The 24,686-nt window shown below is 42.4% G+C and overlaps 1 protein-coding gene across 1 annotated transcript; it reads right to left on the bottom strand.

Annotated features, from left to right (window-relative positions):
• Positions 1–948: 948 nt before the first annotated feature.
• On the bottom strand, positions 949–24,331 carry CCNB2 (cyclin B2). Its single transcript, XM_068965565.1, has 9 exons — positions 24,277–24,331; positions 22,294–22,422; positions 22,075–22,188; positions 12,648–12,818; positions 12,194–12,352; positions 10,126–10,362; positions 9,689–9,829; positions 2,571–2,681; positions 949–1,110 (listed from the first exon to the last, which is right to left on the bottom strand). The coding sequence occupies exons 1-9, from the start codon at positions 24,298–24,300 to the stop codon at positions 1,000–1,002; spliced, it is 1,197 nt and encodes a 398-aa protein (XP_068821666.1). The 5' UTR covers positions 24,301–24,331; the 3' UTR covers positions 949–999.
• Between the last annotated feature and the right edge of the window lie 355 nt (positions 24,332–24,686).

The following is a 24,686-nucleotide window of genomic DNA, read 5'->3' as shown; positions in this document are numbered from 1 at the left end:
TGGAGTCAGACAGCCCTCCTGGGATGGGGCAGTGTCACACCATAGCTGAGCACAGAGCCAGGCACCTGTGGACCTCGGTGCTGCAGGAGGCAGCTTTTAATACATTCTAGGTTGAGGAAACCACATTAAATGAGCTTAGTGCAAAGCTTCTGAGCCTTTATGACTGTTACATGAATTTGCAATGTTTCCCAAATGTATCTAACTCCTGTCCCTCAGAAAATCAATTATCTTGTTGAACTAGCAGTTTAGGAAGCTGTTGCTATAAGAGACTTTTTTCTTTTTCAGGTTAGTGGTTGGAGACTGAGAATGTACTCCCTCTTAGAAAACGGTATTAAATGTAATCAAATGCCCACCAAAGGGAAAAAAAAGTAAACCATAATGTCGTTAGAACAAACAAGCATCCTAAGTTTCACCTTTAACAAGATGTCACAGGCCTGCTTCCTTTTTCCAGCTGTGGCCCCTTGGCACTGGTATTCCTGGTCTCAACCCGTGCCTTCGAGTGAAACACATTAGGAGGGGTACTTCTGGAAGCCATCACCCTAGTGGGCCAGGTGCTCCTGTACAAGAATTAGAGGATAGATAAGTATGATCTTGAAAGAGAACGTCATGGTTATTCCCCCATTTTAAATTTTCTATGATGAACCAATACTCTTATATTCACAGTTTAGGAATAGTTGAGTATTCACTGAAGCAAAGTTCTAGTTTTCTCTGAGAAAATGGTTTAAATCTTCCCCACATCTAAATATAACAATCGTAACAGCTCAAAAAGAAATTAGTCATAGCAAGGCTTCTATTGACTTCTTCAGTATAGAATACCCAAACACAAACACACAGGATACCTTAAGAAAATCGATAGCTTTATTTTTCCTCAATATACATTTAGAAAACTGGTCTAAGAGGTTTCATGCGATAGACCAGAGGACTATATACAAACTCAGGAATTCCAGATCAGCAAGACAAAGTGCACAGACGACACACTCTTCCCCAGGGCCCTGGAGCCTAGGACCGTCCCAGCAGAGGTGAGGCAAGCTCCTGGATGGCTTTTGAGTTCAGCTGAGGAATCGTGCTGATCTTCAGGAGTTTGCCGCTTGCATACTTATTCTTGACGGCCTGCAGAAGTCATCTGCGGTTAAGCACACATCAGGAGCCCCCCACGATGCCCCCAACCTTATACCTTATTCCTAGTCTAATTTACAAGTATCAAAGGGCCAGATCCACAATCTCCAAAGGGTATGATGATGCCAAACCACTAAAGTTCACAAGTGCTCGAGGCAGGGGTCCCCAACCTCTGGGATCTAATGCCTGATGACCTGAGGTGGGGCTGATGTAAAAATAATAGAAATAAAGTGCACAATGAAAGTAACTGTGTTTCAGTCATCTCGAAATTATGCCCCCCATCCCATCCATGGAAAAATTGTCTTCTACGAAGCTGGTCCCTGGTGCTGAAAAGGTTGGTGACCACTGCTCTAGAGCAGTTTCCTGCCATGCCTAGGAATGGATAAAACCCAGCTGGTAGCACAGGTAATGGGGAACAAACGATTTCAAGGTCCAGAGAGCAGGCTTTCTCTCACGAGGGGTAGAGATAGGAGCTGTTTATCCTATCCAGTGCCACTGGGACATAACAGATTCACCAGCACTGGAGCAGTAACTGGCCATAAAGATGAGCGGTAACTGGTGCTGAGGTCCCAGAGGACACTCAGGACCAAAAACACACTGCTTCCCTGGTGTGCTAAGTCATGCTGAAGCTACAAGGGAGGACGCACGCCTGACCGTGAGGACACTCGGTATAGATGTCTTGCTCTCGTCACCAGACCCTGGGTGAGCCCTGATATTCAGGATCACACAGGCACAGGACAGCACCCTGTCTCCCCTGGTTTCTCCTCTCAGATGGGCCATAAAGAGACAGACGCCAGCCCCCAGGACTCTTCCTGAATGGGCTGCCTGCCTCGCCTCCTTCACCAGGCTTGCTGTTCAGGTGTTGTATAGTGTTAGTTGCTCAACTGTGTCCAACTCTGCGATCCTATGGAGTGGAGTCCACTAGGCTCCTCTGTCCATGGGATTCTCTAGGCAAGAACAGAGGATCTTCCCCACCCAGGGATTGAACCGCGTCACTTATGTCTCCCGCACTGGTAGGTGGCTTCTTTACCACTAGTGCCACCTGGGCAGTCCCTCTCAGTCACTGTCCTAAAAGATGCTGGACAAAGGCTCTGCGTGAGGTCACCCGAATACGCAAGCCTTCCACAGGGCCTCTCGAGCTGGGCCCTTAGTGCTGGCCAGCATTCCTGGCTTGTGGTGCGCCTTCCCCAGAAAGTTGGGTGGGACACGGGTAATACACTGAATAGCTGCCTCGGGCTGGACACAGGGAGCTGTCTACCTTGTTGTAAAGGCCGTCAGCTCTCGGGGTTTATCAGTATGCTCCAGCCCTTGGTCTACTAGAGAAATATAACGTGTGAAACAGACTCACACACATGCCCGAGTATTTACATGAAGATGCAAACACATACACACCCGCCCTCTCACACCCTGAACCCGTAACCTCGAGTCTGACCAGCTGCGGGAAGAGTACTCACGGTGAACTTGGTCATGTTCTCGTTGACACGCACGACGTTTTTGGCCATGTGCCGCATGACCTCCAGCACCTCGCTCTCTGTGTAGCCGGTGTAATACTGCTGCTTTAGGTTCTGGAACACAACGCAAAGCAGCCACGAGATGAAATCCCCTCTCCCTTAGGAGAGCACATCTTACATATGCTGACATTAGTGATGTAAAAGCTATAAAAATATCCTTCCCTGCTGGAAATTCAGCCTCAGCCTCAACCACTATCATGGTATTTACAAAGCTGCCAGTAAACCCAGGATGACTCTGGCTCTGAGCTGGACTAAGTTAAGACACTACAAAAACTCTCAGCTCAATCAAATGGCGAAGGTCCCAAATAATTACATTTTAAAGAAGGTTGCACAGGGAAGTAGGTTAGCTCAACTAACAAAGCTTTCAGGCTTGCCTCTGTCACCACACTGAAAGGGGAAGGAAAGAGGGACACGTATAAACAGCCTCAAAAGGGCTGACCATAAGGGCATGCTTCAGTCCCCACTTAACAGCCCAGCTTGGCAGAGTCCAGTGGGAAGCTGAGAGCCCAGATATCCATCCTGGCAGTCAGGGAAAAAGGTTCAGGATTAGGAAATAAACTGGGGGACTTCAGTGGTGAAGAATCCACCTGCTACAAAAATATACAATCGAGAAAAGACAACCTCTTTAACAAATGGTGCTGGGAAAACTGGTCAACCACCTGTGAAAGAATGAAACTTGAACACTTTCTAAACACCATTCACAAAAATAAACTTGAATTAAAGATCTAAATGTAAGACCAGAAACTATAAAACTCTTAGAGGAAAACACAGGTAGAACACTCTGACATACATCACAGCAAGATCCTCTATGACCCACCTACCAGAGTAATGGAAATAAAAACAAAAATAAACAAATGGGACCTAATTAAACTTAAAAGCTTTTGCACAATGAAGGAAACTATAATCAAGGTGAAAAGGCAACCTTCAGAATGGGAGAAAATAATAGCAAACAAAACAACTGACAAAGAATTAATCTCCAAAATATACAAGTAGCTCATGCAGCTCAATACCAGAAAAATAAACAACTCAATCAAAAAGTGGGCCAAAGAACTAAATAGACATTTCTCTAAAGAAGACATACAGATGACTAACAAGCACATGAAAAGATGTTCAACATCACTCATTATCAGACAAATGCAAATCAAAACCACAATGAGGTACCATTTCACACCAGTCAGAATGGCTGCGATCCAAAAGTCTACAAGCAATAAATGCTGGAGAGGGTGTGGAGAAAAGGGAACCCTCTTACACTGTTGGTAGGAATGCAAACTGGTACAGCCACTATGGAAAATAGTCTAGAGATGCGTTAAAAAACTGGAAATAGAACTGCCATATGACCCAGCAATCCCACTGCAGGGCATACACACCGAGGAAACCAGAATTGAAAGAGACACATGTACCCCAGTGTTCATCGCAGCACTGTTTACAATAGCTAGGATATGGAAGCAGCCCAGATGTCCATGGGCAGACGAATGGATAAGGAAGTTGTGGTACATATACACGATGGAATATTACTTGGCTATAAAAAAGAATGCATTTGAGTTAGTTCTAATGAGATGGATGAAACTGGAGCCTATTATACAGAGTGAAGTCAGAAAGAGAAACACCAATACAATATATTAACACATATATATGGAATTTAGAAAGATGGTAATGATGACCCTATATGCAAGACAGCAAAAGAGACACAGATGTAAAGAACAGACTTTTGGACTATGTGGGAGAGGGAGAGGGTGGGGTGACTTGGGAGAATAACACTGAAACATGCATATTACCATAGGTAAAACAGATGACCAGTGCAAGCTCGATGCATAAAACAGGGCACTCAAAGCTGGTGCTCTGGGACAACCCAGAGAGATGGGGTGGGGAGGGAGGTGGGGGGGGGGGTTCAGGACGGGGGATGCATGTACACCTGTGGCTGATTCATGTCAACGTATGGCAAAAACCACCACAATACTGTAAAGTATTTAGCCTCCAATTAAAATAATTTGAAAAAAAAAAAAAAAGAGAATCCACCTGCTACCACTATTTACAATAGCTAGGACATGGAAGCAAACTAGATATCCACCAACAGATGACTGGACAAAGAAGTTGTGGTACATATGTGCAATGGAAAACTACTCAGCCATAAAAAGGAAAGCATTTGAGTCAGTGCTAATGAGGTGGATGAACCTAGAGCCTATCATACAGAGTGAAGTAAGTCAAAAAGAGAAAAACAAAATATCGTTTATTAACACATGCATATGGAATCTAGACAGATGGTACTGGTGAACCCATCTGCAGGGCAGTGATGGAGATGCAGACATACAGAACAGACTTATGGACACAGCGAGCGGGGAAGGAAAAGGCGGGACAAATGCGGAGAGAGAAGCATGGGAACATACACACTGCCGTATGTAAAACAGAGAGCCAGTAGGAATTTGCTTTACAACCCGGGGAACTCAAACCAGGGCTCTGTGACAACCTAGAGGGGTGTGATGGGGTGGGAGGTGGAAGGGAGGTTCAAGAGGGAGGGGACATATGTATACCTATGGCTGATTCCTGTTGATGTATGGCAGAAACCAAGGCAATACTATAAAGCAATTATCCTTCAATTAAAAAAAAAAAAGGAATTCACCTGCTAATGCAGGGAACACGGGTTCAATCCCTGGTCCAGGAAGATTTCACATGACACAGGGCAGCTAAGCCCATGCACTGTAACCAGAAAAGCCACTGCAATAAGGAGCCCATGCACAGGGACTAGAGAGTAGCCCTGCTTGCCGCAACTAGAGAAAACCCACGCTCACCAATGAAGACCCAGCACAGCCAAAAATAAATAAATCTTTTTAAAAAAGAAATAAACTGGGCCATAAGCAGCAATCTAAGCTATGAAACCAAAAAGAACTGACTTCCCAGGTGGCACCAGTGGTAAAGAACACCTGCCAATGCAGGAGACACAAGAGACGCAAGTTTGATTCCTGGGTCAGGAAGATCCCCTGGGGCAGGGCATGGCAACCCACTGCAGTATTCTTGCCTGGAGAATCTCGTGGACAGAGAAGACTGGCGGGCTACAGCCCATAGGGTTAGGGTTGCAAAAGAGTCAGACACTACTGAAGCAACTTGAGCACACAACACACAGGGCTCTCTTGTTGGGCCCTCATAGTTAAGAACGAGAAAACCCACAGCACTCAGAAGCATGTACACCCAGCCTCCCAGAGAACAAAACTTAAGCAAAAAAGACAGCTGTTGACTGACAGTAAGACTTATTTTGCATGAAGATATGTAACCTGATGATTTCAGTTTGTGATAAAATTCTAAAAGCTAAAACACACCACTTTCATATGTACAATTGGGAAAATAAACCACAATATCCTTAATAAACCACAATAACCTTAATCCTAAAATAGTTTAAAGGCAAAAAGTAGTAAGCAAGAGTGAATCTGATGTAACACATAGCTACTGGCATTTTGATATTAACTGCCAGTAAACAGGGAGGCCTACAGTTGATAGGTTGAGAGCCAAGGAAGCAGCTCTAATTGACTAAAATGGGCCACTGGTACCAAGATCATGTGTCCTACATGGACCGGTGACTTTTTTGTCTCCAATTTCGTGTGTGTTTATTTTTTATTTTTTTTAATTGGAGGAAAATTGCTTTACAATGTTTTGTTGGTTTCTGCTATACAACAGCGTTAATAAACCATTGTTGTTGTCCGACTCTGCAACCCCATGGACTGCAGCATGCCAGGCTTCCATGTTCTTCACCATCTCCTGGAGTTTGCTCAAACTCATGTCATATATGCCCCTCTATTAAACCTCCCTCCCACCTCCCCATCCTTGCCTCCTATTTTTATGTCAAATAATCTCAAATCTATAGAAAAAATGAAAGAATAAAATAATGAATATCTGTATATTCTTTGTGCAGATTCATCAGCTCTTAATACTTCACCACTTCCTCTCCTCCTCTTCTCCTCCCCTGCCACTCACTCATAGCATCTGCAACTCACTTTCACATGGTTCAGCAAAAGTTGTATGTGATTTTTTAAGCCATCAAATGGCTGAACCATGTGAAAGTGAGTCGTAGGACTTCCCTGGTGGTTCAGGGGTTATGAAGCCACCTGCCAATACAAGGCATATAGGTTCGATCCCTGGTTCCAGGAAGATTCCACATGCTGTGTTGTAAATAAGCCCGTGTGCCACAACTATTGAGCTTGCGCTCTAGAGCCCACAAGTTGAAACTACTGGAATATGTGCACCCTAGAACTGCAATGAGAAGCCTGCACACCACAACTATAGAGTAGCCCCCACTCACCACAACTAGAGAAAGCCTGCATGCAGCAACAAGACCCAGCATAGCCAAAAATAAACAAAAATAAATTATAAAAAGGAAGTGAGTTGCAGACACCGTGACACATCACTTCTAAATGTTTCACATCTCCTAAAAAGTATTGATATTTTCCTCCCTAGCCACAATAACTTTATCACATAAGAAACATCAACAGTTCCATAATACCATACAGTCAATATTCAAATCTCGCCAATTGCTGCAAAAATATATTTTACAGATTTTTTTTAAAAATATATATCCAGGGTCCAATCAAGGTACACACAGTCCATTTGGCTGTTGTTGTCTTTGGTGTTTAATTTCAAACTCCCATTTTCTTGGCTTTAAATGACACTGACTTTTTTGAAGGATCCAGGCCAGTTGGTTTGAAAATATCCCACATTCTGTATTTGTCTGTTTCCTGATGGCTAGATTCATATCCAACATTTTGGACATGAATTCTCTATAGGGGAAAATGCATACTTCCTACTGCATGAGAAGGAGGTCAAGTCAGGTTGTCAAAGATACAGGTTTTCTTCAGAATCACTATGCAACTGAGGGGTGATATTTGGAGAACAATATGAATCTTGTTCTCCAAAATTATTTTACTTAATGCTTATAATCATCAATTGATGATCCTTGCTGGAATCAGTTATCACTGGGGGTTTAAAAATGGTGGGTTTCTATCTCTACCATTATTTCTAATTAGCTGGCTTTCTACTGAATTTTTTTTAAACTCCCTCCTTCCCTTCCTCATCTTCCTTCTTTCCTTTTTTATCATTATGGACTCATGCATTTTTTAATACATTATAATCTATTGGATCATAATTCTTTTTAATGCTCAACTGTAGTCAGAAGGAAACCTTCCAAGCAAGTTTCTATGTCCTCTTTTGATGTATCCCCACTGATGTTTGAGAATTTGCTTGCTACCTGTTATAAACTGCTCTAGGCTCACCGTGTACTTCCCCCTGCCATAGTTGTGAAATCAGATTATTTCTCAAAGGAGCTCTAGTTCCTAATGGGTCATGCCTTGAGTATCCAAGATGTGAGCACTAGGCATCTTCATTGCTACTGAGTTATCACTCTTTCTGGTCCTTTCATTATGGATTTATTGATGTTTCTAAAACAGAATTAATATTATAGGGTTTTCCTTTTGTTTTTAATTGTTAACAACATTTTATCTTCTTACAGTGAGAGTTTTCATCCTTAATAACATGAATGTTTATTTGCTTTGAGTGTTAGTCGCTCAGTCATGTCAAACTCTATGCAATCCCATAGATGGTCTCCTCTGTCAAATTCTCCAGGCAAGAATACAGGAGTGGATTGCCATTCCCTTCTCCAGGATATCTTACCGACCCAGAGATCGAACCTGGGTCTCCGCATTGCAGGCAGACTCTTTACTGTCTGAGACACCAAGGAAGCTCTACTCTTATTTGCTTTATCCTACAACATAGTTTCAGAATTATAACAGACTACTATTAATCTCCTATTAACAGATTAGTAAACCTCCTAAGAAAGCTTTAAATATGTGACCTTTTTTGTTCGTTTTGTTGACCTTCACATCCCACTATAGATGCACAGTCAGAATGCTAAAGCTACCAGAATTAATTATTCTCTCTGTTACCACTCTGAATATATAGTAACATTTTTTTGCTTAATTCCAGTTCAGGATTTGCATAGAATATTCAAAAGTCAAAATAGTTACATTACTGTTGTATACAAGCTAATAAAAAATTACAACCAGGAGTCCTGCTTCCCCACCCTCAACTTTCTACTCTGATACCCACACTCAGAGGTATCCATCTTCATTCATTTCCATTTATATGTTTTTTGAAAAATGAGCAAATACATCACACACATACATAACCCCTCTCTCTTATTTCCATTCTTTCTTATATAAAATGTAAACTCTATCAACTGTATAGAGGAACAGGTTCACCATGGTGCCCTGGCAATCTTGCACGTATCCATCACAGGCCATGCAGACAAAGGCTGGAACCACATGGATCTGCCTTGGCTTTGTGATCTTGTGATAAGATGGGGTCTTATCGCCTCCTGGGTTCAGCTAATGTGTTTGCTCTGCTGTCTGTGAACTCTAAAACTGCTTAACAGGAACCTCCCTGGTGGTCCAGCAGCTAAGACTCTGTGCTCCCAGGTGCAGGGGATCCCTCATCAGGGAACTAGATCCCACATGCTGCAACTAAGACCTGGTGTAGCCAAATAAATAAGTGCTTTTAAAATATATATATAAATAAATAAAACTGTTTAGTGGTGGTCAAGAGCGGGCTCGTCCACAAAAGCACTCCTCTGACTCTCACCACAGGCAACGCCCCCTATGTTTCACTGCTATCCTTTTTGGTGTTCGAAACAAGAACCCAAGGAGCAGCTGACATCTTTGACTACTTGAATGAACCTGAAAGTGGCTCAGTTCATCTTTACCCATCTAAACAAGGTCAGGTCTTGGCCCTACTTTGTCTTATGTGCTTGACAACTTGCTTGTTTCACTTAACAAAATAACCCAGAAATCTTATTGTATCAGTTCTCAGTGGCCTTCCTCACTCTTGACGATGCTGTAACACAACATGTGTAAAATACCACGGCATAGTCCTCCAGTCTCCACCTGCATCATTCCAGCGGCTCTTTTAAGCCTGTGGAATTTTAACAGCTGTTTCAAGGACAGCACTGTGAAAATGCTAATACATTTCATATCAAGAGGCCCTAAAATATAGCTAATACATTTCTTCTTAAACTCAATACTCACCCATTTTCCTTGGCCTAGAACCTTCTGGGACAGGCAGGAAGCAGCTGCCGCCACCTTGGAAGGGTGGTAGTGTACCATGTCATAGTCAACGAGAGTCAGCTCCATCAAGTATTTGGCTAAAGTGTGCTGTTCAACATCGACCTCCAAAAAAACAGCCGGAAATGGAAAGAAGCACAGCTGTTATTACTCTCCTGCAAAATTCTGGGTGAAGACCTAGGAACTCAAAGCCACTGAACTCTCTTTTCCTTCCCAGGCACTGCTCTGTTCCACAGCATGTTACAAACACAGAACATAAAGTCTTTGAAGAACTGACAAGTGTTAGGACTTATCTAAGAAATGCTTCCTATCAACTCATAAGCTTTCCATTCATTGGATCATTTCTGGGATGAGACAACAAAGAGCAAAATAAAGTCTCCTAGAGAACTGGAGGCACTTACCTCCCCAGCTTTCGACGCCCGCCTTAAGAAATGTAGTGGCAATGGTCGACCCAGCTCAAATTTCAGTTCCTTCAAAATCAGAGTTTCCATTTCTCGAATTTGAGAACTGGTATAAGCATTGTCAGTGATGTAAACAAAGTCTTCGATGTTTGGAGAAAACATTTCCTCATACTTGGAAGCCAAGAGCAGTGCCGTAATGCCAACCAGCTGAAGCTTCTTACGAGAGACTGGCTGAACCTAAAGAAGAAAAATGTGTCAGAAGTCTTAACCAAGGAGAACGGGGGCTCTGGGTGGAGGAAAGTGAGAGGAAACCAAATCCTGGAGAAGCCCACATCAGCCCTGCTCACACCTCTCTTAAAGCCCAGGAACCTCAGCACTGACCACAGTTACCACCACAGCCCGTGGCACCTGCCTGTCATGGAGCGCTCACTCTGTGCCAGGCACAGGGCTGAGATTCAATCATCTCATGGAATCCTCACAAAAATCCTGGGCAGTACATATTTTTTCCCTCACAATTAGACGGCCTGAGAAGAGATGCAGACACCAGCCCTAGATCGGTGAATTGCTAACAGGGAAGAATTAGCCTGATGACCAAGCTCCCAGGCAGTACTCTGCAAGCATCATCCTGGCTTGAGTGTCTGGGGAAGCCCCAATGTGGCACTCAGCATAGTCTGAGTCATGATGAGGCCAACCGAAAAAGCAGGCGTTTAACAGGTGAGGAGGACCAAGGAAGGGGGGCCTCAAGCATTCCTTTATTTTTTTTTTTCTTCTTTTTTTTTTAATTTCATCTCAGTTTCTATTTTTTTTTTTAATTTTAAAATCTTTAATTCTTACATGTGTTCCCAAACATGAACCCCGCTCCCACCTCCCTCCCCATAACATCTCTGTGGGTCATCCCCATGCACCAGCCCCAAGCATGCTGTCAAGCATTCCTTTAATCCTCACCAAAAGTACACTTATTATTCAGCCTGAAGACCCTTCCAGAGATGCTTCAGTGTCAGAGGAAATCTAAATCTAGAGTGTAAGTGCTTCTCTTGACTTTTATTTTTAAACTAGGAATTTGTGTGTTTTGCTTTAACTCTCACTATTGAAAATCTGACAAAAATATGACAATGCTTTCTATACCACTGAGGATTTTTGGACAATGAAAACCAATGGCTCTATGGTTGCTTAGCATTTTGCAGACTCTCAGGGTCATTATTATCAAGACAGTTATTACTGTATTGTTTGGGCAGCATTGTATTTGACCTACACCTATATTATAAATGTTGACTTCAAATAAATAAAACCTTAGGATTTCCCTGGTGGTCCAGTGGCTAAGACTCCAAATTCTCAATGCTGAGGGCCTAGGTTCAATCCTTGGTTGGGGAACCAGACCCCACATGCTCCAACTAAAGATCCCACATGCTGCAACTAAGACCTGGTGCAGCCAAATAAATTAATTGAAAATAAATCAATAAATCCTTACCTGCAGGACTACCAGTTGGTAGATAACACACTAGAGGTTAAGGTCTGGCATTTCTTCTCAGTCAGTGTTCTTGCATTACTGGTAGATATTTTGATGGTTACTTCTGCCTCTCAGCTTCATTTCTTACCTTCCTCTTTGCTTTAGACCTCACACTCTGAGTATACTCCCCACAGATCCCTCCAACCCTTTTAAGAAAACTGTCTCCTCCCTCTTCTACAGTGATTCAATGCTACAACTGGCTGGAAACTATTAAGTTCTCTAGTAAAACTCTTTATTTTTCATATAAGAGAGCTTAACACCAAAGAGTACTGAACTATGGAAATTGTGCAAGTGGGCCTGGAGAACCAGCCTCCAAAGCCACCATGGGCTTCAGATGGACTTTCAGACCATCTGCTGGTTTATCTCCTTTGATGAATGATTGTGGTGAGACAGCATCTCCTCTGGGCACTTTTCAGCATGCTGACCTAACAGCAATGGTCAGCATTCCTGGAAGTGTGACACGCTTGAACTACAGCCTTTCCTAGCACTTGAAGTTCTTTGGCATCTCATAAATTGGCCTTTGGTCTTCTCTTCTGCGCAGAGTACCCACAGCGTGCTCACCTGTAAATATCGGTCCATGATGGCAACACACATGTACAGCGTTTCCTGCAACAGCCTGAACTTGGAGTGCACTTGCACCAGCCAATCCACCAGGATGGCACGCATGCGGCCGTTTATGTCTCTTCCGTCTAGGAAATGTGGGTTTATGGACTGCAGAACCTGTTGGTGGAATTGAAAAGTTTAAAAACCTGACTTCGGTGAACAACAAGGTCCTGCTTTAGCCATAGTCAATATCCTGTGATAAACCATAATGGAAAAGATTACAAGAAAGAACATATATGTATATATAACCAAGTCATTTTGCTGTACAGCAGTAATTAATACATTATAATTCAACTATACCTTCAATAAAAAATAAATTTAAGTTTTAAAAAAAAAAGCGAATTTCATTTCCTTCCCAGCTGTGTGGCAGATTCCACACTGCTGTACAACCAAACCACAAAGGCCCCCTCACCTCAAGCTGCCTTAGATATTGGTAGATATCCTTTACATAGTCGCTGCAGAGCTGCGGGTTCTCCCAGTCCTCAGTATCAATATCCTCAATTTTGCAGAGCAAGGCGTCAGAAAAAGCTTGGCAGAGGTTCTCTTCCTTCATGGAGATGTCCTGAGGTGTGGGAGAAGGACCCTGCATCCACAGGGGAAACCGCATGTGTCACTACCTTAGGAGGAGACTTGATCACAAATGCAGGGGCAACTGGTTTAAAAGCATCATATGCATTTTTATAAATAATAAAGCCCCAACAAAAACATTTCAGAGTAAGAGGTGAATAATTCAAGTAGATGAAGTGTTTGGAGATAAACTCTTCTGTTTAAAAATGGTCTCATCCTTCAGTTAAAAATGTACTTTAGGCAAAAAAAAAAAAGCTCTAATTTCACTCAAAATGAAAACCCAGGTCCTCACAGTGTAGGCCTTTCCCTCTTCCCTTGCTAATCCATCTCTTACTTCTCTCCCCACTGTCTGCTCCTCACCAGCCTGCTGGTCAGGCCTCCCTCACCACAAGCAGGCTCCCTCTTCCGGGAAGGCTCAGTCCTTGTAGCCACATGGGTAATTCCCTCACGTACTTCCTCAAGTTTGGCTTAAGTGTTACCTTTTCAATTAGATTTATCCTATTTAAAACTGCCATCTGTCTCTACAATGCCCCCCCAACACACACACGTTTCCTCTCTCTAGTGTTTTACCCAACCAATCTATAACCTCCTAATATACCACAGAGGAGAGGCCAGGGTGCCCTCTGCTCCTGGGTGATGGAACAGCCCCAGGGTGGCCAATGGCAGCAGTGAGGTGGGGGTGCCCGCCACTCCTGGGCGTCCTTCAGCATCAGTTCCAGCCTTTCCCAGAGCCCCTCCCTGGCGACTCCAGCAGGGCCTTTGCTTTGGCCCCTGGACGGCACATTGACCAACATTCAATGGCCAGTGAAGATTTACACACTCAACGACGACCAGCAGGGGGACAACCAGGGCACAGGGCATGTCATCCAGCTACATGAGGTGGCTGAAGGGCATGTCCCTGCAAGTCAGGGCCTGATAAAATGTGGTCCACTGGCAAAGGGAATGGCAAATCACTTACTATTCTTGCCTTGAGAACGCCATGAACACTATGAAAACGCAAAAAGATATGACAATGAAGGATGAGCCCTCCAGGTCGGTAGGTGTCCATTATGCTAATGGAGAAGAACAGAGAAAATAGCTTCAAAAGAATGAAGTGGCTGAGCCAAAGGCAAACAACGCCCAGTTGTGGATGTGTCTGGTGATGAAAGTAAAGTCTGATGCTGTAAAAAAACATTACATAGGAACCCGGAATGTTCAGTCCATGAATCAAGGTAAATTGAATGTGGTCAAACAGAAGATGGCAAAAGCGAATATCTACATTTTAGGAATCAGTGAACTAAAATGGACGGGAATGGACGAATTTAATTCAGATGACCATTTTATCTACTACTGTGGAAAAGAATCCCTTAGAAGAAATGGAGTAGCCCTCATAGTCAACAAAAGAGTCCAAAATGCAGTACTTGGGTGCAATCTCAGAAACAACAGAATGATCTTGGTTAATTTCCAAGACAAACCATTCAAATCACAATAATCCAAGTCTATGCCCCAACCACTAATGCTGAAGCTGAACTATTTTATGAAGACCTACATAGACCTCCTGGAACTAACACCAAAAAAATGTCCTTTATCATAGGGGACTGGAATCCAAAAGTAGGAAGTCAAGAGATATCTGGAGTAACACACAAGTTTGGCCCTGGAGTACAAAAAGAAGCAGGGCAAAGGCTAACAGTTTTGCCAAGAGAATGCACCAATCATAGGAAACACCCTCTTCCAACAACACAACAGACAGCTCTACACAAGGACATCACCTGATGGTCAATACCAAAATCAGACTGATTATATTCTTTGCAGTTGAAGATGGAGAAGCTCTATACAGTCAGCAAAAACAAGAGCGGGAGCTGACTATGACTCAGATCATCAGCTCCTTATTGCAAAATTCAGGCTCAATTTGAAGAAAGTAGGGAAAACTACTAGGCCATTCAGGTATGACCTAAATCAAATCCCTTATGATTATACAGTGGAGGTGACGAATAGATTCAAGAGACTAAATCTGACAGACTGAGTGCCTGAAGAACTATGGATGGAAATTCATACCATTGTACAGGATCGGTGATTAAAACCATCCCCAAGAGAAAGAAATGGCAAGAAGGCAAAGTGGTTGCCTCAGGAGGTCTTACAAACAGCCGAGAAAAGAAGAGAAGCGAAAGGCAAAGGAGGAAAAGAAAGATATACACATCTGAATGCAGAGTTCCAAAGAATAGCAAGGAGAGATAAGAAAGACTTCCTAAATGAACAATGCAAAGAAACAGAGGAAAACAACAGAATGGGAAAGACTAGCGATCTCTTCAAGAAATTAGAGATACCAAAGGAACATTTCATGCAAAGATGGATACTACAAAGGACAGAAATGGTATAGATCTAACAGAAGCAGAAGATATTAAGAAGAGGTGGCAAGAATACACAGAAGAACTGTATGAAAAAGGTCTTAATGATCCAGATAACAACAATGGTATGATCACTCACCTAGAGCCAGACATCCTGGAATGGGAAGTCAAGTGGGCCCTAGGAAGCATCACTACGAACAAAGCTAGTGGAGGTGATGGAATTCTAGCTGAACTATTTCTAACCCCAAGAGATGACGCTGTAAAAATGCTGTACTTAATATGCTAGCAAATTTGGAAAACTCAGCAGTGGTCACAGGACTGGAAATGGTCAGTTTTCATTCCAATCCCAAAGAGAGCAATGCCAAAGAATGTTCAAACTATTGCACAACTGCAATTATTTCACATGCTAGCAAGGTAATGCTCAAAATCTTTCATGCTGGGCTTCAATGATAAGCGAATTGAGAACTTCCAGATGTTCAAGCTGAATTTAGAAAAGAGAAGAACCAGAGACCAAACTGCCAACACCCACTGGATCACAAAAAAAAGCAAGGGATTTCCAAAAAAATATCTACTTCTGCTTCATTGACTAAAATAAAGCCTTTCACTGTGTAGATCACAACAAATGGTGGAAAATTCTTAAAGAGCTGGGAATACCAGAACACCTTACCTGCCTCCTCAGAAACCTGTTAGAACTGGACATGGAACAACGGACTGGTTCAAATTGGGAAAGGAGTACATCAAGGCTGTATATTGTCACCCTGCTTATTTAACTTATATGCAGAGTAAACCATACAACGCCAGGCTGGATGAAGCACAAGCTGGAATCAAGATTGCAGGAAAAAATATCAATAACCTCAGAAATGCACATGATACCACATTAATGACATAAAGCAAAAAGGAACTAAAGAGACTTTCTTCTTTTAAGAGACTTTTGATGATGGTGAAAAAGAAAAGTGAAAAAGTTGGCTTAAAACATTCAAAAAACTTGGCACAATATTCAAAAAACTATGATTACGGCATCTAGTCCCACCACTTCATGGCAAATAGAGATGGAAAAAAGTGGAAACAGTGACAGATTTTATTTTCTCGGGCTCCAAAATCATTGCAGACAGTGACTGCAGCCAGAAAATTAAACGACACTTGCTTTTTGTAAGAATACCTATGACAAACCTAGACAGTGTATTAAAAAGCAGAGACATCACTTTGTCAACAAAGGTCCATACAGTCAAGACTATGGTTCTTCCAATAGTCATGTGAGATTCCTAGAACTGATAGTTCACTTTGGCAGTGCCCTCTTGAGCAAGTGTAATGTTTTCTTCTGATCAACTAATTTATTCTAAATTGAGAAATTATTTGACAACGTAAAAGCAGGAAAGCACATTCCAGCCTATGAATAAAACAGGAGGAAGCAAAGACTGAGCAAGTAGACACCCAGTATTTTATTTTCTTATCATGACTGGGTGATTATAAAAAAAAAAAAAAAAACACAAATTAAAATTGTATGGAGTTAAAACAAGCATTTACTAATGAAGCATAAATAAACCATCATTTTTTTTTTTAAGGATAAGAGGTACTTCTCAAAGTATAGCCTAGGACTGCTAGGCTGTAAGAATATATATTAAAACAATAAAATATAGAAAGAAAGAGAAGGCAGGATAATAAATTTAACTTACATAAAAGCTCAACGGTTACAGTTTCCAGTCTTAGAGAAGAAAACAGTAACAGCCACAGGATATGTAGCAATTCAAATCATGCCCTTCCCTCTTAAACAAAAGGTTTTGAATTGAGGAAGGGCCAGGTGAGCAAGAGGTATACAGGTATACCTCATCTACTTAAGAATTTAAGAACTACTAGAAGGAATAAGAAAAGTTACCTGAGGTCCTAGGAAGAAAACTAGTAAGCTCTTTAGAGAGCGCAGAACTCACTGAGCAGGCAAAGGCACATGAGTACAAAGTCCCAGGGGAAGCCAAGAAATAAAGGCAAGTCTGGGGACTGAGCACTGATTTGAGAATGGAGAGCGTAGCATATGAGGTGACAGAAACAGACTGGAAAGGTGAGCGAGAACCCGGCTAGGGAGTTTAGATTTCATCCAAAGGGAAGCGAATACCCTGAAGGCACTGAGCAAGAGTGACTGGAATCAGATGTGCGTTTTAATAAGTATGTGCAGCTTCAGTTTAAGGTTTCCTTTTTAGGGATAATCATCATTACTCTCCCCAGGAGGGGCAATCAGTACCAGGAAGCCTGGTTTAAGAAGACAGAAGTATACTACAAAGCGACAGGCATCAAGACAGTATGGTATTGGTACAAAAACAGAAATACAGACCAATGGAAAAGGATAGAAAGTGTAGAGATAAACCCTCGCACCCATGGGCACCTTATTGTTGACAAAGGAGCCAAGAATATACAATGAAGCAAAGATAGCCCCTTCAACACATGGTGCTGGGAAAACTGGACAGATACATGTAAAAGAATGAAATCAGAATACTTCCTAACACCATATACAAAGATAAACACAAAATAGATTAAAGAGCTAAATGTAAGACCAGAAAATGTAAAAATCTTACAGGAAGACATAGGCAGTACACTCTGACATAAATCACCAGCAAGATCCTCTCTGACCCACTTCCTAGACTAATGGAAATAAAACTATACAAATGGGACCTAATTTAACTTACAAGCTTTTGCACAGAAAAGGAAATAAACAAGATGAAAAGACAACCCTCAGAATGAGAAAAAATAACTGCAAACAAAGCAACTGACAAAGAGTTAATCTCCAAACTATACAAGCAGCTCCTGTAGCTCCATATCAGAGAAACAATACAATCAGAAAACTGGCGAAGACCTTCTTTGGAGGCATTTCTCCAAAGAAGACATACAGATGACCAATAAACACAAGAAAAGATGCTCTCAACATCGCTCATTGTTAGAGAAATGCAAATCAAAACCACAGTGAAGCACCATCTCACACCAGTCAGAATGGCCATCGTCAAAAAAATCTACAAACAATAAATACTGGAGAGGATGTGGAGAAAAGGTATCCCTCTTGCACTGTTGGTGGGAATGTAAATTGACATAGGGACTATGGAGAACAATATAGAGATTCCTTTAAAAACTAGAAATAAGACTACTGTGTGACCCAGCAATCCCACTACTGGGCATATACCCTGAGGAAACCACAATTCAAAACGACATGTATACCCCAATGTTCACTGCAGCTCTACTTATTAATACAATGAACAGGACATGAAAAAAGCCTAGATGTCCATTGATAGATGAATGGATAAATAAGCTGTGGTACAGATATACAATGGAATATACTCAGCCATAAAAGGAGTGAATTTGAGTCAGATGAACAGAGGTGGACAAACCTAAAGCCTGTTATACAAAGTGAAATAAGTCAGAAAGAGAAAAACAAACATCGCATATTAATGCATAAATATGGGATCTAGAAAAATGGTACTGATGAACTTGTCTGCAGGGAAGGAACAGACACACAGACGTAGCGAACAGACTTGTGGCACAGCGGGGGAACAGAGAGGACAGGACAAACAGAGAATAGCACTGAAATGTACACATCACCATGCGGGAAAGAGAGACAGCTAGCGGGACGTTGCCATGTGACGCAGGGAGCCCAGCCCTGCGCTCTGTAACAACCTATAGGGGTGGGGTGGAGTGGAGGTGGGAGGGAGGTGCACAGAGGGGATATATGTATGCTTATGGCTGATTCACCTGTTGTACAGCAGAAACCAACAACACATTGCAAAGCAATTATCATCCAGCTAAAAACAAATAAAAATAAATTTTAAAGAAGAAGACAGAAGTTATGTACTTCAGATGCCTTAGCAGCTTGAATATTCACCTGTTTCTACTCAGAAGCACACCTAAGTTTAGTCATATCCATAAAGCCACCAGGATAAGACAAGGATAATTGCTCTGGGCCTTAATTTAGAATTTCTTGAAAGCATTCCTTTTGGACTCCAACATAATTGAATTATTATAAAATCCTTCCTAAGATCTCGTTTGCCTGTGGAGATAATAACCTAAGTTCTGTGAGCCAACTGTGCACTGGCCAAACTGTCCAGTGTCTGCTGCATGCAAATATAACATGGATCAACTGGTTGTCCAACACAAAAGTGGTCCTAGAGCAAAAGCTTCACATTAGATTGATGAATGAGTTCCGTGAGTTGTCAGAGACAACTGAAAAGCAGGCTCAGAAATAATAAAGTTGTGAGACTGTGCTGAACTTGAGATGTGGTTCTTTGCCAAAGGATGTATGGAGATGAAAAAAGGCTACCGGAGTTCTCCCAGCACCAACAGTTAATGAGTCAGTCTGTTAAGAGAGGCGATTAACATGCACATGCAGGGCTTCCCTGATGGTCCCGTGGTTAAGAATCCACCTGCCAATGCAGGGATGTGGGTCAATTCCTGGTTGCTGAGCTAAGATCCCACATGCCAGGGGGAACTAAGCCTGCCTGCCACAACTAGAGAGGCTGTACGCAGCAACAAAAGATACCACAAGCCACAACTAAGACCCAATGCAGCCAAATAAATAAATAAAATATAAACATGCAAATATATAGGTATTTACACAAGTTTTGTTGAAACAGAGTTATTTTTTAAAATTATACTTTACTTTGAGCTGCGCTAGGACTTCGTTGCGCGGGCTTTCCTCTTGCTGCAGGGAGTTAGGGCTACTCTCTAGCTGCAGTGCTCAGGCTTCTCACTGTGGTGGCTTCTCTTGTTGCTGGTACCCAGGTTTAGTTGCTCCGCATCACGTGCGATCCTCCCAGCCCAGGGGTCGAACCACCACATCCTGCACTGGCAGGAAGATTCTTCACCACTGAGCCACCAGAGAAGCCCCAGGGTTCTTTTATTTGCTAGATTTATAATAGATAATGTCAACTCAGTGCAATAAGGAAGGACTCCAAGAAAACCTGTTGATTCCAATCAGAGTTCACGATTTGCAGCAGTAACTGTATATATACGCATACACAAGCACACTCAGTTGCAGAAAGACAAAGTCAACTACTGAGGTTACCTTTAGGGAATGCAATGGAGTAGAATTTTGAGGGTGGGGAGAATAGTAAAATTGAACTGACCCGTTATTCTATGCACTCTACCATGTCTGTATTGTCTTGCTTATCCCTGTTTCTCGTATAATTAAAAATAAAAGACACTTCTTTTAATATGAATAGTCATGCTCATTTCCTTTTATATATAGTTTTTGTTTTAGGGAAAGTTAGACCATAAACTATTCTTATCCGTGAATAATGACCATCACTACATTTAGTGTTTCAAGCAGATTTGTAAATCTAAAGCCACCTCCGAAGTTCTAGCCGCCACTCCCCAGTATGTCTCCTAAGACCGCATCTGCCTCTGCCACAATGTATTACAGCACACACCTTCACTTTGATGTTCCGGGTTTGATTGGGAGCCTCCTGGGAACAGGAAGCTGGTTCACTCACCTTGTTTTCCCAGTGCCCAGCAAACAAGAGACTAGCAGAAAGCCTGTTTCCTTCCTTCAAATACTGTTTGCCAAAGCCTCATGAGTCAGCAAAAACATAGTTTTCTCCCAAAATTTCAGGATTAACTACTCTAGTGCTTAAGGGTCTCACTCCACTCCAAGCAGCATACCCAAAGGATTCCTTCTGAATACAGGATGATGTCCCTGAAAGGAGTTCTGGGACATCCCAGCATGTTGAGGTTGTTTCTTAGCACCCACACTGACACTGGTAAATGGGCGGGCACTTAGGAGAGATCCAGGCTTATTTAAGACACCATCGGCCCAAGACACCCAACATATCCCTTCCATGGTCACCCTACACTGCTTTCATCACTGCTTTCATCTCCTCCTCCAAACTTTCCATACATTCCCCTCTGCCTAATGGGATATAACCCAAATTCCAAGGCCTTCAAATCCAACTGCAATCTTCTGTCCAACTTTTTGCCTGCCTCCTCACACAAACCTTCTGATCCAACTTAGACTTGCTGACTCTTTGCCCTGAAGGACATAACTTACAGGCCTATCCCCTCTTTGGTGCCTTGATCCCCACTGATGCTTTGTTTCCACCTTTCCTATCAGCTTTTCTCTATCCCTAAAAATCCCCCTTACTTCAGCAAGTCTGCCTTGACCACTCCATCCCCCATGATTCTCTCCCTCCTTTAGACGGGACACTGCATTCAGTCATCCATTGCCTCTGGGTACCAAGCATCGTGCCCTCGGATTACAGATTTAATTTTCAGGTACAAATGCCCCCTCTAGATAAGTCTCCTCAAGGCAAGATGTCTTAACACAGCCTTAACACAACTGGATGTGTATAGTAAGTACTCAACCTATTTCTCCAATATGTCCAATGTTTTACCAAAATATTTCAAGCAAACAATTATATAAATATCTTGAACTAGAAAGAGTAGTCATTGTTGTATCGTCAGCACTTACAACAGTGCTTGCTTCACTGTAATTATATGACTTTGTGTAATCTATGAATGAGAGCATGCATGAACTAGAAGATGGTGGAAGATGAACAGGCCAGTGCGTCCACTACCATTCTAACTTTAATTGAACTAACCAGTCATGGAGACTACAATCTCTCAATACCATCCTGGCATTGCTTTGTTCTTCCATGAGTGAAGGTCTCATAATTGTAAGCTTCCACCACCTTTGCAGGCAAGTTCATTCTTATAGTGAATTATTTTTAATAAAATCTATCAAATTTTCCTCTGAGATCATGAAATTTATTTAGGTATTAAGGTATTTAACTTTGTTACTCAAGGTCATAACATTATGTTAATTACTACAAAGATGTTCATTTTCTACACTGTTGTCTTAAAGCAGAGCTCCTGCTATCAATGTTCTTCAAAAGCGGCAGTGATGATAAAGGTGCCCTTACACCGTAGCCCCAAACTGGCTACTCTGTTAAGTATGCTTGTAAATTCAGAACTTCCTACCTTTGGAGCCAACACATCCATCTGCACTGGTTTCACAGAAGCAGTAGGTTTTGGGTGCTTGTTGACATTTGTTGTTTTGGTGGGTGGAACAGGTACTTTAGTGTTCTGGGCTTTCTGAAATGAAAAAGAAATGTGAAGAGGGCAAGACAACCCGTGTGGCCACTGAGTGCTCTACAGGGTCAGCCTAGTGTGCAGAGGTGCAGCCCTCACAGTTGTTACCTTAGCTACTTGTATGGCTCGGGTTGTAACCCGATTTCCAATTTCTTCTAAAACTGCCCGCCTGATAGTCACATGACTTTTAGGTTTAGAATTAACTCCTGTGTCATTATTCTCTAAATCGGTGGACACCTAAAAAAAAAAAAACAAAAAACACAAGGAAAAAAATTATTCAAAGTTGAGATAATTTACAATACTTTGCTGGTGTCAGATCCTCAGGTTCAGAATTGATTTGGCAATGGTGAATTTATTGAGGTCTATCTGCGAGAGGGAAAGGTAAATTTTAGGAAGCCTAAAAATGCTACTTTCTATTTATAACATCACTCTAAATTAGGCAAATACACTCATTCACTTTTTTTTTAATCCCACTAAGAGCTTCCTATATGGACCCTGTATATGAATGGCATCTATTTAAAAAACTTCCTGGACAGAGATGAGTAACAGGTGCAATTAAGATGCAATATTAAAAAGCTGTTTAAAAGCCAGACGTTTAAAACCTAAACTAGGTTTTGATTCTACAAATAAGTGCTCAGATTGGCAACATCTTTAAAGACAGCCTTTTAGCTGTGAGGGTGCCATAGCATGTAAGCTCTCTTTTATTAGGGATATTTAGAAAGAAAAGTTTTCATGGGTAAAATAGTTTTACCTCAAATTCAGAGAAAGTGTGAATTGTATGAAATAAAAATTGTTAACATGCGTTAGACAGAATGCACTTAGAAACAGAAACTTGTTAGTAAAAACAAGAAAAGTGTTACATAGAAAAGTTTATTATATGTGATAAACATTTCAGGAGAAAAAAAAACAGCATGTACTATTCTTGATAATCAGGGGTCCTAATCTTAACATATTTTCCAACAGAGGATTTGAATGGACCTACCAGAATAGACAAATGGGCAGGGGAAAATGCAAGCCTTACCTGAATAGAAGGGAATTTAACTATGAAAGCACTTTATGGGGTAGTTTAGACAAAAATTACTTAACAGTTTGACTCAGATTCACAAAAGTGTTACAGTTAAATACAGAATGTATTCAACTTATTAGGATCCTCAAAAGTCACACTGTTCAAGTCACTGCCAGTTTTAAAAAGTGTTTTAAATTTCCTGTGGGTTGAAGTGGTAATCTAGGTCAATCCATTTGGAAGGGGAAATCAGCAGCTTTTAACAAGCCTACAGCCAGGAGGATGGAGCTCAGGTGTGTCAGGGCCCTCTGCTTTTCAGCAAGGAAAAAAACAGATCCAGGTACGATTCAAACCCATAGAAAATTCCAAACTACTATTAACGCTTTGTTTTTTGCAAAGATGAAACAAATGAATTTGGACCTTCTTTCAGTCTGCCATATGGCTCCAAATAATATCTCTATTACACTTGAGTAAAGGAAATTACTTTTTTAAAGGGGCAAGCCCATACATTGGCGAACTTAGCCTTGTAAGACTTCGTGTGCAGAAATAAACAGGAAACTCATACAAAGTGAAATGTGCAAACATTTGAAAAACAGCCATAGCTGTTGCTTGATTAAACATCTGAAATATTTTTCAGCCTGCGGAATTTCTTCGTCTTTCTCCCCTTCCCCACAGCTGATTCCTTAGCTGGCAAGGACTGAAAGAGGAAGAAAACCCCAAGCAGCTGTATTTAGATAATTCAGCAACAAAGCGCTCTCGGGGACCGCTTGCCCAGTCCTAGGCCCAGCGCTCCAGGACTCACTTGACAAGTGCCAGGCCCGAGGCGTTTTCCTATACTCCCCTCGCCCCGCGGAAGGGACGGCCAGGCCAGGAGCCAGCACCGGGAGAGCGGAAGCATGGCGAGAAGTCAGCCGGCGGGGATAGGCCTCAGGGCCGGCCAGGCCCTAGGGCCCAGGCCGCCCGCAGGAAGAGGAAAACGGCGCAGCTTGGGACGAAGTTCAAAGCCGAGGAGAAAGAGAAGAGAGAGTCGGCAGAGCAGGCAGCGCGGCCGGGCCCAGGACCGTGCGGAGGGTCGCCGGCCCACTCACCGTCGGGCGTCGGAGAAGCGCCATGAGGAAACGGACAGGCAAGAGTGGCGGCCCCGCCCAGGGAAGGACGCGGACTGGACACAGAGAGCACTAGCTTCCGCCGCGCAGTTACGACTGCGCTCCGGGCCCGCAAGCTGGGGATGTTCGAGAAGTCGCCTAGTTCCAGGATTCAAATACCGCGCCGCTCGCGCCCCCATTGGGCGGCCCTACGAACCACGCACTCTTCCCATTGGCTAGTCAAGAGGCCCTTCCGCATGCAGATTGGCTGAATTTTCCAGACCCGTTTGTTGTCATAACAACATGTTTTTTTTTCTGCTTGGTGTATTTAAAAAAAATCTCGGCTCCTAAGATAAACAAAAATAAAATGCCTCATTGGAAAAGCAGACTTAGGACGCCTTGTCTGGATTTTG

This window comes from Capricornis sumatraensis, chromosome 2, assembly GCF_032405125.1.
Source record: "Capricornis sumatraensis isolate serow.1 chromosome 2, serow.2, whole genome shotgun sequence".
NCBI classification, from domain to species: domain Eukaryota; kingdom Metazoa; phylum Chordata; class Mammalia; order Artiodactyla; family Bovidae; genus Capricornis; species Capricornis sumatraensis.
The sequence above is the reverse complement of the archived record's forward strand: the minus strand, read 5'-3'. Positions and strand labels throughout refer to the sequence as shown.

Excerpts from the sequence above, each read along its gene's own strand:
- CCNB2 (XM_068965565.1), bottom strand. The coding sequence starts at position 24,300 with ATGGCGCTTCTCCGACGCCCGACG. Across the intron at positions 12,353-12,647 it reads AATATCTAAGGCAGCTTGAG|GTTCTGCAGTCCATAAACCC; the intron begins GTGAGGGGGCCT and ends TTCCACCAACAG. Across the intron at positions 2,682-9,688 it reads TTCTAGGCCAAGGAAAATGG|AACCTAAAGCAGCAGTATTA; the intron begins GTGAGTATTGAG and ends GTTGTGTTCCAG.